Genomic DNA, 16,330 nt, shown 5'->3' on the forward strand with positions numbered 1-16,330 from the left:
CACACTTGGTCACAAAAACAAAAAGACGTGGGGTTTAGATCCTGACGTAGCATGTAGTAAATAGCGCCCCTCCCCTCTACTCAAGCTATTTTAGTCGGGTCTGAAGGGATTAGCTGTAGTTATTACTGTCTGCAAGTCGTTCTCTCTGTGTATAAATCTGTGTGTGATGCAATGCTACATGCAGGTTATCTTTATTCCATGATTTTAGGTTAAATAACCCTAGTTAGGCTAATTAAAGCCGACTTGGTTGTAATAATAATAATAATAATAATAATAATAATAAAAACTTAATTTAGAAAGGGACAGGTCAAACATAAATATTGTCATTTGCTGTAACAGATTGTAGCATAAGTCACTTTGCATCTGCAGTCCCTTGACAGGTTACAACCCAATAATAAAATAAAACAGAAACTATAACACTACAAGTTGCTTTCTAATCAGACTACATTAGAAGCAGATTTATACAATGACTGTTTATATATCTGAGCAGTTAGATATGTAAACATATATAAGAACCCATTGGTGTTACAGAAACATCCTCCTTGCTTGTTGTTTTCACCCCTAATCCATGCAGTCAGTTGGAGATCACAGAAAACCAGCAGCAACAGTGAACAAGTTGCTACATTCCCAACTTTCCTTACGCATCTCCCAACTTTCCCAACATGCATTCGGAACCTAGAGTTAGCTTCTGCTAATCTGAACCCAGGGATTCCCTCTGAATTTTTGCGTTAAACTTGGTGGAATATTTTTCTGTCCCTCAACCTTTGCTGGAAGGTGAACCTTCCCTGGCAAAGGTATTGATGAAGACTGTCTTCTTCTTGCCAGAGATCTTAGCAGTTCTCTTCCAGTCTGTGTCAGATATCAACCAGCATTAGTTGGTTGTTTCTAATGGGAATGTTTGGTAGCGTAGCTTGGACAGCTCTCAGGCATTAGACCTGTCCTGTCTGATAATGAGATTCCCCAGACCTTTGTTCCACCTCTAGCTTATATAACAGGGGCTGTTGTGCAGCTCAGGCTGCCTGCGTCAGATCTTTAAGTTCCCCGCTTTGCAGCGAATGGTGATGTCATAGCTTTTCTTCTCATTGAGATTGTGCAGGAGGAAATAAAGTGTTGAACTCAGGGGAGTCAAACTCAGTTTAATTCTTATTAAGATTGCCGGTTGTTAAAATATTAATAAGTGTTCTGTCTGCATTCAATAAGTACTTCTTGAAATTAAATAATATTGAACATCTTTTCACATGATGCAGTCCCTCTGGGATTTTGCAGCTATTGATTTCTTTTTTTTTTTTTTTGAGACAGATTTTTCGGTGCTAATTTAAATATTTGTAAGGTATTTTGCAATATTTGCACTTCAGTATGACATTAAATATGACTTTGTTACTCGCCATATCAATTGTACTGTCTGCTCCCTCAGCCTTGAGTATATCCCCCAGGTGGAAATACTTCCATATGGAGTTGGGCTTTGGTCCCACTATATATGTATATATATAAAAAAAATTAGCAAAAGATTTGCAATAAACTCACAGTGATGCATCACCGTGTAAATCTGCATGGATCTGAGAATGTTGTATGAATTTCTGCAGTCACAGAATTGCAATAAACTGAAGTGGAGGGACTGATTGATGTAATTTAGCATCTGAAGTTTAAGGGGCCACATAAAAAGCCAAGGAACAGGGAAGGTGGGGGCGAGAGGAAGAGGGCCGATTTGGACCCCAGGCCTTGAGTTTGACGTGTGATTTAACTCAATAGGCCTGTTCATGCTGCCAACCCCTCCATTCTGCTTCCTCCTCTGTAATTTTGGGTCTGCATTGGTGCATATATTCCACAAATGCAGGGTCTTTGATCACTGCCTCAAATGCTTACAAACCCATTTTTCCACTTCCTGTTAGGAGCACAGGCTGAGTGTTGAGGTTTGTTGTGTTTTTTCTTGGTCTTGACATGAGTGACTCGTATCCCTTCATTTGGCAAAGTGACTAAAACAGATGGATTTGGGAACTGTCAGTATCACAACCATTGTCTCTACATCCCAGGTAGTCCTACGTGTCCAAGTGTATTTTATGAGTACTCTATGATGATTTGGTTTTCTGTGTGTTTATTTAGGTCTCTGTGTTCTGTTGAGTCTCCATGTTGTCCCGCCTACCCTTGATTGCTCGCAGCTGTGTCTCATGTTCCCTGATTACTCTCTGTGTACTTAAGTCCACCTGTGTGTCTTGTTTCCTTTTCGGGTCTTTTGCTATTGTCATGTCTATAGTTGTAGTTGCATGTCTTGTCATTGCCCTGTTTACCAGTGCCACCAGTGTAGAGTATCTTCAAAGTATCTTCAAAGTTTTTAATTTACTTTTAATAATTAATTGAACCTGAATTTTATTTTTGTAAAGCATCTTGATTTGTTACAAATAAAATTGAACGGAAGTGAATTGAATAAAACAAATGCATTTTACGTTACAGATATACTTTCCTCTGACAAACCATTTGCACTTATTCTGCAGACTCTCTAAATGAGGCGCTGAAGGCCATCAGTGTGAGCACAGAGCTGATCGAAGAAGAGCTGAAGCCTCATCTGGATACAGTCCTGACTGCTCTGCTGGAGAAGAGTGAGCTCAGATAATACTCAGTGATGTTTGCTTACAAAAGCCAAAAGAAAGAAAGTCCTCATCTTACGCATGGCTAACAGGGGACAAATCAGAAATAATTTCACTGATGTGTGATTATGGCATCTCCTTCATACATTTTAATCTATGAATTAATATATAAAGTAACTTGTGAAAGGGAGAGACAAGTGGTATCAGAGGAAAAAGAACAATCTTGTCTATTTGAAAAGTAGCTTTGTGTGTCCTGCCCACAGAGAAGGATGCGGCTGCTGAGATAGTGAGAAGTGGGATTCTTCCCACGCTGGCTCAAGCCTTACGGAGTAGGAGCAGCCTGAGCTGCCAGGTGGCTCTGCTGGTGGCAGAAATGGCACGAGAAGGTACACTTTTCCTGCTCCCTTAATCTCTGCTACACCTCAATAAAACATCAACAATCCAAGTTCTCCAGTGAAATGTTGCCCCAACACAGGTTAACTGGGTTAAAATAAAAATTCCCAGAATGCTCTAGCAACATGTCACTCTGCATATACTAGCTACATCAATAAACAGCAATCACATATAAAGAGTGCTGGATTTCCACCAAGACTATTACTAACCAGGTAATTTTTTCCTTTTCAGTGTAAAACGTTTTTATGATCTGTACTAACATAGAAAAAAATGCAAGTTAAAATTCTGGGAAAGAAATTCATCATGACATATATATCCTTATTATTCTGTCTTTAATGGTCCTTGTATGCCATCGTACATTACAGACAGCATATTAGAGCCACTGTAGACATAGACAGTCAATTTCTGCCAAATTGTTCTGAAATATTGAGGTTAATCTTAGAAATATCGAAGAAAAAAACAAAACCTCTGAAATGTATGAATTTGAAAAGTTAAAAAAAAAAATATTTCTCTTTCAGCAAATTTGTGACTTTTCAAACTCAGAAATGTCCAAGATTTTTTTCCTACAAAATTTCTGAAGTTAATCTAAATATTTCTTAGTATTTTCTAGCCAATTTTCAACTTTTCAAACTCAAAACTTTCCTTGTAACTAGAAAAGTTTGTTGCTGGAAAATTACTCCTCCATGGAGTGATTTTGAGACCATTACCTCCATTGACGGTTTTCCATTTACAGATGCATCAAAACAAAAACAGACTGAAAAGCAGCTTCTTCCCCAAAACAATTAACCCCTTGAATGCCAACATGCACTAAATTATATGATGGTTATATGTGTATGTGTATATATAAATTTAGCTGATTCAATATTGTAAATGTCACCATATTTACTGTATGTTTATATTTGCACTGTTTTGGAGCTGGCTTTAATATCATTCTATGTACAGTGACAAACAATACATTCTATTCTATTCTATTCTATTCTATTCTATTATATTATATTATATTATATTATATTATATTATATTATATTATATTCTAGTAATGCAGTTCTTAGTTTGTATGGAAGTTTCTATCTGTCATAAAACTGATTTTCGTTGGAGAGCATGATTTACTGACAGCCTATGGCGCCTCTAGTGGCAGGGGGGGGAAAATAAAAAAGATAAGCTGTTTACTCTAAAACTGACTTGAAAAATCTAATGTTTTAAGCTGAAAACCTGAACAAAAACATTTCCTTGGAAGCAGAACATGTGTATGTATCTGTATATTGGCATCCAGAAGTTCCCAACGTCCCTCATTTTGGAGAAACGTTCTGATATCCAAGAATAGGAAACCAGATTTCCTTTTCTATTTTGAAAATGTTTTGTTTGGTACCAAAGATTTCCAAGATGAAAGACTCCTCTCCCATATTTCTTATCAACCTGATCTTGATTCTTGCTAAGTTTCATATCCATAAAAGTAAAACAATGCATAGGAAACCACTTTTTGACCTCTTTGTAATGGATGTAAAACTGTGTCTTGATTCAATCTCAAACTCAAACAACAAAAACGCTATAAAAGCAAAGTCTTCTTGCTTCTTTGTCGTCTGTGTGTGTTGTAGCTGCTGTGAGAGAGCCATGCATCGAGGCGGGACTGGTGAAGGCTCTGGTTCCTCATCTGAACAGCAGCGACCAGGAAATGCTGCTGAACACTGGCAGGGCCATTGGGCGCATCTGCTTCGACAACAGTGAGTAGATCTGACAGCACAGTGCCAGTCAGATCTAGGCAGATCTAGTCTGACTTACTTTGACCCACTCTACACTTTCCATTTTAATTCTGCAGTTTGAGAATTAGAGTATTAAATTTTTTGTTTAATATGGTCTCAATGCAATGAAGCTCTTTACAAGAAAAGATAAGGGAAATTTCATCACACAGAATATAATATAAGGTGCAATAAAACATGGGATAGACCGAAGGAAAGGTTTCAGAAAGAATTACATGGTAAGATATTTATTGAAGAAATTAAATAATAATTCCATTTCTAATGTTATAGATTTTTATATTTGTTATGACGTCCTTACGCACCTTCCTTGTCTGACTTTCTCCTCAGCACATCAACAGGACCAGTTAGTCCAGAGTGGTGTAATCCCCAGATTAGTGTCCATCATGAAGGAGTACCCTGATGATGACCCACTGGTCAACGTCTGCCTGCTGGCTCTCTGTAATCTGGCTGATTTGGGTGATTATCTCTTCTTTACATATGTATTACCCACCTACATGAAAGCCCCTCAGCAGTTACACCTGTATTTAGACATTTGTCCAAAAGTCTAGGTACATTGTTTGCCATCTCTTCTCATTTCCTTTAGAATTTACAAAGTAAAGTCCAAGAATGAGACAAAGATCAGACCTTGTTCACAAAGAAACTGAGTTCTTAGTTATTACTTTATGTATTTACCGTCCTATTAGTTTATATAATAAATACTGCCACTCTTATTCTTTTGCTTATCATAGAAGCTACAAACCTTAAATAATGATAATAATGGTGACCTCTGTGAAATCAAGAAATCAAGATGATATCCCAGCAATAACACAAACTTTCTGCAGTCACCAGCAACAGGCCTCCAGACTTAATGTGGCCCTCAGATCAGATCAAGAACAATGTGTAGAGAGCGTCAGGGAATGGCTCTCCATGGGTTTTGCATCCTTACATCGCAGAATGTAATGCAAAGTACACTGGACAGGACAGGAGCAAAGTACACTGCCACCGGGCTCCATTGACACTGAGTCAGAGTGGGCAATGTTCTGTGCCTACTTTGTCAAGGGAACAAGGTGGTGACCACCTTGCTGCCACTAGCAAGATGGTCAGTGTCTGCCTGAGCTTGAACCTGCAGTGGACACGGACTGTGAGGGATGCTGTCAGGCTGAAGAAGCAATCTTATCAGGTTTTTAGGCCTGTGAGCCTCCAGAAGCAGCTGATGGGTAGTAGCATTTCAAGCACAATACAGCTCTGGTGGTCACTGATGCAAATCTCAGGCATGGGAAGAGTTCAGACAGACATGGATAACAATTTCTGCTGGAGTGATTCACAGCTGAGTGTGAAGCGGCCCGGAAGAAGACCAGTGCCTCCAAATCGGAGGCCACTGTGTTGAACTGGGAAAGGGTAGAGTACCTTCTCCAGGTTGGGAAAAAGGTCCTGCCCCAAGTGGAGGAGCTGAAGTATCTTGGTGTCTTGTACATGAATGAGGGAAAAATGGAGCGAGAGATCGCTAGATGGATTGGTGAGGGGTCTGCAGTGAACCGGATGCTGTACCGGTCTGTCGTGGTGAGGAGAGACCTGAGTAATATAATTGTCTATCTACATTCCTACCCTCGAAACAAGATCGCTGAAAAACCAGTTGAGTTTTCTCCTTAGGTTGTCAGGGGTTTCCCTAAGTGAAAGGGAGAGAAGCCAGTCTTCTGGGAGGGACTTAAAGTAGAGCTGCTGCTTCTCCATGTCAAAAGGAGCCGGTTGAGGTGGCCTGGGCAGCTGGTTAGGATGCCCCCTGGAGACCTCCCTGGTGAGGTTTCCCAGGCCGGTATCACCAGGACAAGACCTAGAGGAAGACCTGGGACATGCTGGAGGGACTAGGCCTCCCTGCTGGCTTGAGTACGCTTTGAGGAAGCTGGCCCAAGTGGCTGGAGAGAGGGAAGTCTGGGTCTCATTACACAGGCTGCTGATCCTGAATATGAGGAAGGTAAAGGACAGATGGACTCCTAAAGTTTGTAAAGAACCTTCCAGGGAAGAGTAGAAGTATGTAGCTGCAACGGGTCGACCAACTGCAAATTAAAACCTATGACATGTCTTAGTGGGATGTTATGTCATTTCCCTTTGGGATTAATAAAGTGTTCGTTTGTTCGTTCGTTCGTTCGTTCGTTCGTTCGTTTGTTCGTTTGTTCGTTTGTTCGTTCGTTCGTTCGTTCGTTCGGACGGACGGACGGATGTTTGTTTGTAAAGGCAAGCATCTCAGTAGTTCTGGCAGTATATTCCATGTAACTTCTGCAAGCTCTTCGTCACTCTCTAGGTTCACACACAGATATTAGGATAACTTAAGTTATTGCAAATAAGATAATTCCAACAATGTTTTTTTTGTTTGTTTGCTATTTTGCGTTACATATTCACATCTACAGATTGTGAATAATTGTTAATTTAATTACCAGACCATGTCTGTCTATGACATTGGAGATTTGTATCTAAGAAAACCTTGCATCCAGCCATATCTGCCAAAGCCCAGAATTTTATTCTGATTTCTCCTTGGCCCAAAAACTGCATTATAAGGTAAAGATAACTTTAACAGCCCACTCTGTCATTAGTCATAGAACCTTGTGTTTGCAGAGTGTGCACGGCAGGCCCTGGTGGAACAGGATGTGGCAAACACACTCATTCTTCAGCTCAAACGAGCTCCTGATGCTGAGCGGCGCCATGTCATCCTGGAAATACTGGGCTCACTGGGCGAAAGTGGTAAGACATGAGGAGAAGTAATTGGAGATTGAAGGTGTGGGGAGGATGAGGTGATGTAATATTGAGTTGTTGTGGTATAACAAAATTGAGAAGTGATCAATTATTTCAGTAGACTATAGATTTTTGTATTAAAACTTTTGGTTTTGAAAGTGCCTTTAGATTATATTTGTTGCTAATGTCTGCTATGTCAATAACAAGATTTACATTTACTTGAATCCATTTAAACTGGTATTGGCACACTGCACAAAAATGACGAAAGACTGAACTGTCAAAGAAAAACAATGTTAATCTGATGCAAACAGATAGACTATAGACTATGTATAAATATACAGCTCCATGTCACACATATCATGTCAAGCTTTCTGGGTTTTTTGCCACCAGATGCACTGAAGCTGCAGTTTTCAGAATCAGGAGTACCGGAGGCTTTATCACTGATGATCCGAGATCTACAAGGACACTCTGACCCCCATGACCTCTGCAGCATCAAGATCGCTTCCAACCTGATAGTGTCCCTACTTTTAGGAGGTGAGTGAAAGGAGTAGTGCTACTGAGCTTACCAACAACCATGCAAGATATGTTCAAAGTGTTTTTCTCAGATGGTTTAAGATGAAAGCTGCACTGAGTGTAGCTCAGTCTGAACCATCTGGATGAATAAAGTCTAACACAACACCGAACAGTGAGTTCTGTTTAACTAATTATTTCATGAAACAGAAATTAAAGAAACATTGTGTCACACATTGACTGAAGGACCAATGCTGTTTGTTGGACAGATTCATATGGGTGTCATGTAACATTAGAAAAACGACGTGCTGAATAGTTTTTCTTTGTGTGTGTGTGTGTGTGTGTGTGTGTGTGTGTGTGTGTGTGTGTGTGTTCCAGATGAATCTATGCAGAAGTGTTTTGGCGAGGGGTCAGGCGTGGTCTACCAGGATATTCTGTCGTGGCTGCAGAGCTCCAACACCCAGCTCCAGCTGTCAGGAGCGCTGGCCATTGCCAATTTTGCCAGAAATGGTAAGATTTTTGTGTGAATGGATGATCTTTAACAACTACAGCCATGTAAAGGGTCTACTTTTGTTTAATCCTCATTAATTTTTACTTTGATTTACTCTCAAATGCCCCAGGTTATTAATTCTGCTGTAAATCCACTATTATTTCACTGTGCCTTTTTTCAACTCCAAATCTATAAACATTTGCTTCCTTTACCAGCATCATGTCATTATCTGATTCACAAAGCAAATAACATAAATGATATAATCACCATTATATTTGGGAGGATTCTGGGCTTTTTTTTTACATCACGTTGCTACTTTTGTCAGTTTGCAATCAAAATATGATCTTTAGTTCCGATCACAGCAGTTAGGGGGAAAAAGTGCAGAGAAAGCAAAAAGAACCTCATAATTTTTTCTCAAATGAAGAAGTGCAGGCAGAGGCGGTCCTGTCCTGTTTGGCGCCCTGTGCAAACAGCTTTTCTTGCGCCCTTACCAGAATTTATAGAGCTCATTTGAAGTGGTTGAATTTCTTGCATAAACCAAACAGTTTCAACTTAATACTCATTCTGTCAAGTAGAGTGAGAACCACAATCATGTCAGACGCTTGTAAATGATGCTTTACAATCTCAGGGTTGTAAAGTTTTACAATCCTGAGAGGAATTTAACTCACTATTTGTGGAGATGCACAGCATGTGCCACGCAGCAAAATAAGTATTTGCCCCTTTCCATATTTCTTGCATTTTTACTTTTAACGTTTCAGATTAGTTTCAGATCAGCAAATCAGTATTAATGAACAAATGAACAAATGAACTTGTACAGTCCTTTATCAAGTCCAGAGTTCCCCAGTGCGCTTCACACTGCATCTAGTCATTCACCCATTCACACACACACTCGCATGACAAAGGTGGCCACTGTCAATACAAACAGTTTTCAAATGAAGATTTAATTTACTAAGGGAAACAGTAATGTCTCTGTGACATTTCTGCCAAGGTTCCAGTTGAGCAAATTGCTATTTAGAAGATATTATATATGAATATGATGAGCAACACTTAGCACCTGGTGCTAGGAGACAAATTGTCAAGTTCTATCACAATCTTCTATTTTTAATCATAGATTAAAAATGAGCTATAGATGACTTTTTTGTTTGATTTATTCCTGTTAGCAATGTTTAAAACCTCCTTTGCAGAGGTTTTATTAAACAGAGCTTTGCCAACTCTGGTTTGTTTACTCATTTTGCATGAATAATATCAATATGTTCAGTTATTTCATAATCAACCAAACCTAAATTAAAGCATTAAAACACAAAAATAGTTCAAAATTACATATTTGTTAACTGTGGGTAGCTGAAATTGTAATAGACTGAGGTGTTTGTGGGATTAGTTACTGAGTTTTGAACTTGCTTTGCCTTTGTCAGACAGTAACTGTGTGAAGATGCTGGATCTGGGTGTGGTTCCTCACATCCTGACCTTGATGGAGCAGCATGTAGATGAAGGGGACGTCTCTGTTCAACATGCTGGACTGAGCGCGCTCAGAAACCTGGCCATCCCTGGTACGCTTCCAACCAAAACAGTAACATTATGGTTCAGATGCAACATTTGTGCAGGAACACACACTGTGGATGCTGACTGCATAAAATATGGAGGAACATGGAGGAACATACTTTGTTCCTCCAAAAATAGTAATTCAGTTGCAATTCAAAATCCATGTTACTATATATGTTATATATTGAACAGGTGCATTAACAGAAAAAATGCTGAAGGCATGGATATTGCTCTGTTGCTCTTTTAAAAAGGCTAACTTGGAAAGAAAAATTAAAAATTAAAATTCACACAATTTAAAAACACAAAAATATATCCAGGGAGCCTGGGTAACAAAAGTTATTCACTGTATGTTTGAACTGATCAGAAAAAGAACAAGCATCACCTCTGTACATACAATGATAAAGACATTGAGGCTATTGGATGGAGTACAAGGGGAGGTCATAGGTCATACATACAGAGCAGAATGTTTTAACCAGGATGAATCAATATGAAACCCTGAGGCAGCCATAAAGACTGGCTGGACTGAGATGAAACTTTCAAAGGAGAAACAAGATGGAATCCATTGATCAGGGATCTAGATCACGTTTGAGTTATGTTTTTTCAGTGGCTAAAGAACAAACACATTGTCTGCACTCACTGAGGCAACAACACACACCTTATCTGTCTCCCAGCCACCAACAAAGTGAGGATGCTGGAGGACGGAGTCACTGAGAGGATCAAGTCTCTGCTGCGCACCGACATGCCGCCGGTTCAGTTCAAGCTGCTGGGCACACTCCGCATGATGGTGGATGGGCAAGGTGAGGCACTGCTGCACTGGGTACAAAATACAACATTGATTTAATAAGGACATATAGGTTTTCTAGCACTGATGGCAATTTTAGCTAACAGTATAATAATGGGGGGAAAAAATTTAAATGTAGAAAAAGGAGTCTTCCTAATGAACTGTCATGATTAGTTATCAAACAGAGATTGGTGATTTTCACTCAAACAGAACTTTATTGATTCTTGCAAGAATGAGCAGAGCAAGCAGACATGTTCAATGTCTGTTCAGTCTGGTCTGTTCTAACCAGACAGAGAGTCACTACATGCTTGGATTATCATAGAGTGATAACCCAACATGGAGTCTGGGAACCAGTGTTTCTGACTCAGCATTAGGACGGTAACAAAGACCTTCCAAACACTGAAAATGGAGGCGCGCTCCATTCTTATCTAAGTTCCAGGAGTATGAAAACACAATGAGCCTCCCATGGATGTGGCTAAAGCTGTAAGAGGAAAAGTAAATACCTTTTTGGGTTTTAAAAACAAAGACAGAAGCTATTTTAAAAAATTTCACTAACACATAATTACCTTCCTCTGTGTACCCCACACTGTAACAGAAGCTTTTATATGTAGATGAAATACATATTGTCATAGTGATAAAGGTTTCTAATATTATATTATTAAACTTTAAGAAGTATTTATTAAATGTTTAAGCAGCTTTTAACATTTCATCAGTTTGCTTACCGATACTGTCTTTCATAGCCCAACATGAACATGAGCCTAAAACCCCTTGATGAATATTATTACATTTTATTTACCTTAAGTGTAAAGTTTTTTGTTTTGTTTTAATAACTTCACATAAGAACTGAAATATTTTAATTCAATCGGTTATCTTAAAGAATTGTTTCAGATAGTTGTGTGTTTGTGTTTTTGATGCTGCTAGAATAACTGGTTGTCTTTGCGTTGGGGGTGAAGGCACTGAGGGGTGGTAACCAAGGTGTGTTACAAAATAAGAGTTGCAAATAACAGGTTGTCAGATTTTCCCTCTATAACATGTTGCAGGTTATTGGCTGCACAGATCTGCTTCTGCTTCTGTTTCTGGGCAGATCTGGGATTGAGAACAGAGTTAGTCAGAATATTGCAGCTATGAAGATCAGAAGAGAAAAACTAGAGAAAAACTGAGAAAACAGCCGAACCAGAGGACAAACAAGATGCAGTATCCAAACGTCTGAGCTTCTGCCTCACAGAGCAGCTGTCTTCCCAACTTCCCCACTCAGGTCTTTCAGACTAGCCAGCAGCAATTGCTTCTTCTCAGAGCAACGCTGGTAAAAATGTTGTTAAAAAGTTAACAGAGAAGCCATGTTGTTATGACTTCCTGAAGGCAGAGCTTTCGAAAGAGCAAACTTATTTTTAAAGAGACACAGGCCCAATTTCAAAATGTTAGATTACAAAGTCAAATTACTATTAAGTCATGTGTGACTTAAAAGATTAAAATGATTTTGAACCTTATGTTGTGTGTTTCAGAGGGAGCCGCCTTAAAGCTGGGCAGAGATGCAGTGCTGCTGGCGCGGATCATGGAGTGGTGTGAAGCCAAAGACCATGCAGGCGTCCGAGGAGAGGCCAGCCGACTCCTGGCGGCCCTGATCAGACACAGCCGCAGTCCTGTGAGCTTCCGTTTCTGGACCGGGTCTTTGGTTCTGGATGGACTTTGGTTCTGACTGGACTTTGGACCTGACTGGATTTTGGCCCTGACTGGACTTTGGTTCTGACTGGACTTTGGTTCTTACTGGACTTGGTTCCATTCATAATGCTGAACTTTTCTAAGGGAAACTCTGTCTCTGAATGTTGCACTCATTTCCTTTCTCAAACAGGAAGTTGTCCATGCTGTGGCTAAAACAGACGGGGTTCGGCACCTTATCTCAATGGCAACAAGCGAGCATGTTATCATGCAGAATGAAGCCCTGGTTGCCCTTGCAATAGCATCTGCTATTGACATTGGTAAGCTATTTCAGAGTTTATGTAATGTTTATGAATAAATACCCCAAATGCTCGCTGTGTACAGCTTTATCTGTCCTTTGATAGAAGAACTGAGTCCCTACCATATTATGTGGGAAGTTTGTTTGATTCAGAGTAGAAGGATTCTGCAAAAAACATATAATCTTTCATGCAGCTTTCTTTTGCTGCAGGTCTTCCCCCTGTTCTGTCTCTGCCCATTTCCTGTCTGGTTACTGTTAACAAAGGGCAATAGAGCCAAAGGGAATCGTTTTTAGAAACTCATTCAGCTGATGATTTTAAGCTGAAATCAAAGAGTTTGGAGGTAGTTCTCTAACTTTATTAGTCCAATTGACCAGAACCACTGGCAGCAAAATAACCCCTCAGCATGATGCATCTGCCATCATGCCTGACAGGTGCTACAGTGTTCTCTGGTGTAAACCGTTACCTTGACTCTTCTGAACATATTTCTTATAATGGCCAAATAACTCAATCTTTTTTTCATCCGACGACATATTTATAGAAAACATTTGGCTTGTCCATATGGGCAGCTGCTTTTTTTCCCCCCATCAGGCTTGGAGGTTGTGATGTTTGAATATAAGACTTGCATTGCTACAAACAGCGGCCTTGGTATTCCAACATACTTCAGTTTAGTATAGGGCTAATCTTTCTGGTTCTGAGTTATTTCTGACCATCTCAGGACCAATGCTTTTACTCATCTGTTTCTGTTCATGACCTCTAGAGTCGATGAGGGATCCATTTAGCGAGGCAGAGCTGCTACCCATGCTGAAAAATATGTTGGATGATCCAGTGGGAGCAGTCGAAGTCAAGTTTAGTGCTCTGGGTCTCATCTGCACCTTGGCTAATTCCGGTATGTTTTTGCTTTTGCAACACTTTTCATTCTCCAGAGCCAAATTATGTACATTCAAAGTACATTGAAGTATTTGTTCTTCCCATCCATTCATCCATTATGAAGTACTGTTATGTTTGCATTGCATTATTTCAATATGGAGTCTTAGGTTACTGTACTCTGTTGCCAATAAGGTTTAATTATGTACATGTTCTCGTAAAAATGTTTTTAAGAACAAGCCATCTCTTAGTAATTATAATCTTCTGTATCAATAACCATGTAATTATAATTAAATGTTTATTCAGGTCAGAGTCGTCCTAATGTAGGAGAAATCTGCTTTGGATCTGGACAATGTTGATTAGACGTTAGCTTGCCTCTGGTTTGAACCTTTTTTGGCTTTTTAACAAAACAGAGGTCAATAAAGAAAACTCTCAGAAACTAATGACTCCTAGCCACTCAACAAAGCCTAAACTTGTCAAAAATGAAAAACTATTCTTTAGAAATCATAGTTCAACATGTTGAGCATCATAAAGAAATTATGCTGCTGTATTACCAGTGTCTGAAGGTTGTTAGTATTTTTATCTGCTCAGCTGGTCCTGCACTTTTTTTTTTGCACGTTTTGTTTTTCAAAATCATGCACAAAACTGTACAATTTTGTGCTACAGGTGTGATGACAGATGAACTCAACTCTGTGAATATTAAGGAGAGTCTGAACAAACTGACGGACGACAGCAGCAGCAAACTGGCTACGCAGGCTAGCTCCATACTAACCCTTCTCAGCGACAGCAGCTAAACCAGCAGCAACATGGACTTTCATCTGCTCTATGAATGTGTGTAGATTTGATAATATGTCATCCAGACAGCACAGATGCTACTAAATATCAAAGTGGACTCTAAAGTGTCACTTATTTTGTAATAAGTAATATATTTTAGTGCTAGCATGATGTATGTTGTTACAGTGGGAGACAAGGACCAACTGTTATGCACATTTTGCTTCCTGTTTTTCTAGGAATCTTCGGTGAGGTTCTTGAAATTTTTTCCTGACACACATGTTGAGTTTTCTGATGCGGTGGAGCTGTGTCTGAGACGAGAGGAAGTGAGCCGCTGAAAGGATGCGCTCATTTAGAGAACAGATTATCATTTCTGTTTGTCTGTTTATTAGTAAAATTCTGAAATCAAGCATATGACATATGGTAGTGAAATATATGGAATGCTATTCCACTATATCAATATTACATAAACATGTAAATAGTAAAATAAGTAGAAGAAAGAAACATGTGAGTGTGTGAAATAAAATAATAACAAATGTGTACATACTACAAGATGTAGAAAAGATTTACTTTAAAAGAAATCAGTTTCTGAAAGAGCATGTGTGCTATTGTACAACCTTTGTTGCTCAAAAAAGATATATGGAAAAATATCAGCATAAGAACAGAATAGAGGCAGGTGAAAGATGAACAAGCGTGCAAAACACAATGTCCACCCAAGACAGAAGTATTGATTACTGAGTCTCCAGCTGAAATGAGTTCATAAAGTTAAGATTAATATGATGATTATCCAAGTCAGCAGACGGCAGTGGCTTGGAGACCTAACAAACTGGCACTCTGTGGAGGGATTTTAAAGCACTTTATGGTGAGCTCATTATGACTGTAATTCACCAAAGAGGCGAATGACTGCATGTGAAATAAATTGTAATTCAACTTCATTCATATTGATGTTGTAATCTTGGCTCCCGTTGTTAACAGTGTTATTACTGACGTGTGTGCAGGAATGTCACATGACATTAGCAAGTGTTGAGGAGGTCACATACAATCTCTACAATCAGTCACTCGTGATAACTTAACTGTACTAAACTAATGTATCTGCTGAAACGTTCATTTCTGTTCATAGAGGGTCTTTGTCTTTGTAGTGAAAGTACCACACATTTGACATATTCTCATTAGAAAGGTCTTTTATAGATCAAGAAAATAATTTGTACAGCCATAGAGACAGACAGGCTTTAAGGTGCTGCAACAGTCATGTCATCCTTCATAAAGGATAATAACTTTCTGTTTTAAAAAGGAAGTAATCACCCAAATGGCTATATTTTTATCTGAAAAGTTGGTTTTAAAGTGACTAAGCCACTTTGAAAACCATGATTTATGTTTTAGAAATGTTAGGTTTCTTGGTTTTGTCAGAGCGATGGTGATATATGCACTTTATATACACAAGCCTAATGTGTTTTAGTTGACCTTGACCTCATGACAGCTCAGCTCAGTTCTGTTTTTTTTTTTGTTTTTTTAAGGGGAATTGCTTTCTTCTTATTCGTTAACTAAGCAACAGATTATATTTTGTGGTTTATTTGTGTTGTGATACATTATAGAAGTGATTGTTTCATTGAAATGAATGTGCATTTAAGAGCCTTTGTTCAGGATGAATTAAAAGCGCATTCCAAAAATCAAGAGCACAAACAAGAATCTGTGAAATGTTGGTTTGAACTCAGTAGCCAAACATCTGTTATGTGACCAACTTGTAACCACTGAACCACTTCAATAAAACAGTTAGTCCCATTGGTTTGTAGTTGTTTGCATGGTTTGTTCACACAGTCACTCAGTCAATCAGAAGGATCATATTTTGATGTAGGTGTTCAGACATAAACAATGGATCTTGAAGAAGATCCAGAGTATTAAACAAGACATTGGTCTTGGTGTTATCTTAAATTAAGAATGCAAGTAATAACAAGCACTTTTGATTACAGAATAAAGAAAAATCA

General features: G+C 39.0%; 1 protein-coding gene across 2 annotated transcripts; it reads left to right on the plus strand.

Annotated features, from left to right (window-relative positions):
• The first annotated feature begins 2,039 nt into the window (after positions 1-2,039).
• Positions 2,040-16,130, plus strand: LOC103154304 (rap1 GTPase-GDP dissociation stimulator 1). 2 transcript variants are annotated; one of them, XM_016662612.1, is made up of 15 exons: positions 2,040-2,314; positions 2,490-2,594; positions 2,846-2,968; positions 4,571-4,696; positions 5,060-5,188; positions 7,322-7,447; positions 7,829-7,972; positions 8,327-8,458; positions 9,851-9,985; positions 10,649-10,774; positions 12,261-12,400; positions 12,608-12,734; positions 13,471-13,599; positions 14,244-14,408; positions 14,588-16,130. In XM_016662612.1, exons 1-14 carry the CDS (start codon positions 2,125-2,127, stop codon positions 14,369-14,371), a joined length of 1,860 nt encoding a protein of 619 aa, XP_016518098.1. In that variant the 5' UTR covers positions 2,040-2,124; the 3' UTR covers positions 14,372-14,408; positions 14,588-16,130. The 2 variants fall into 2 exon arrangements, with proteins under 2 accessions (XP_016518098.1, XP_016518097.1); XM_016662611.1 differs by having other exon boundaries at positions 14,244-16,130.
• Positions 16,131-16,330: the final 200 nt, after the last annotated feature.

The sequence above is a fragment of the Poecilia formosa genome, unplaced genomic scaffold (assembly GCF_000485575.1).
Source record: "Poecilia formosa unplaced genomic scaffold, Poecilia_formosa-5.1.2 Scaffold380, whole genome shotgun sequence".
Taxonomy (NCBI): domain Eukaryota; kingdom Metazoa; phylum Chordata; class Actinopteri; order Cyprinodontiformes; family Poeciliidae; genus Poecilia; species Poecilia formosa.

Coding starts and splice junctions, on each gene's coding strand:
- LOC103154304 (XM_016662611.1), top strand. CDS start 2,125: ATGTTGTCCCGCCTACCCTTGATTGCTCGCAGCTGTGTCTCATGTTCC. Junction 8,459..9,850: donor TGCCAATTTTGCCAGAAATG/GTAAGATTTTTG, acceptor TGCCTTTGTCAG/ACAGTAACTGTGTGAAGATG. Junction 9,986..10,648: donor CAGAAACCTGGCCATCCCTG/GTACGCTTCCAA, acceptor TCTGTCTCCCAG/CCACCAACAAAGTGAGGATG.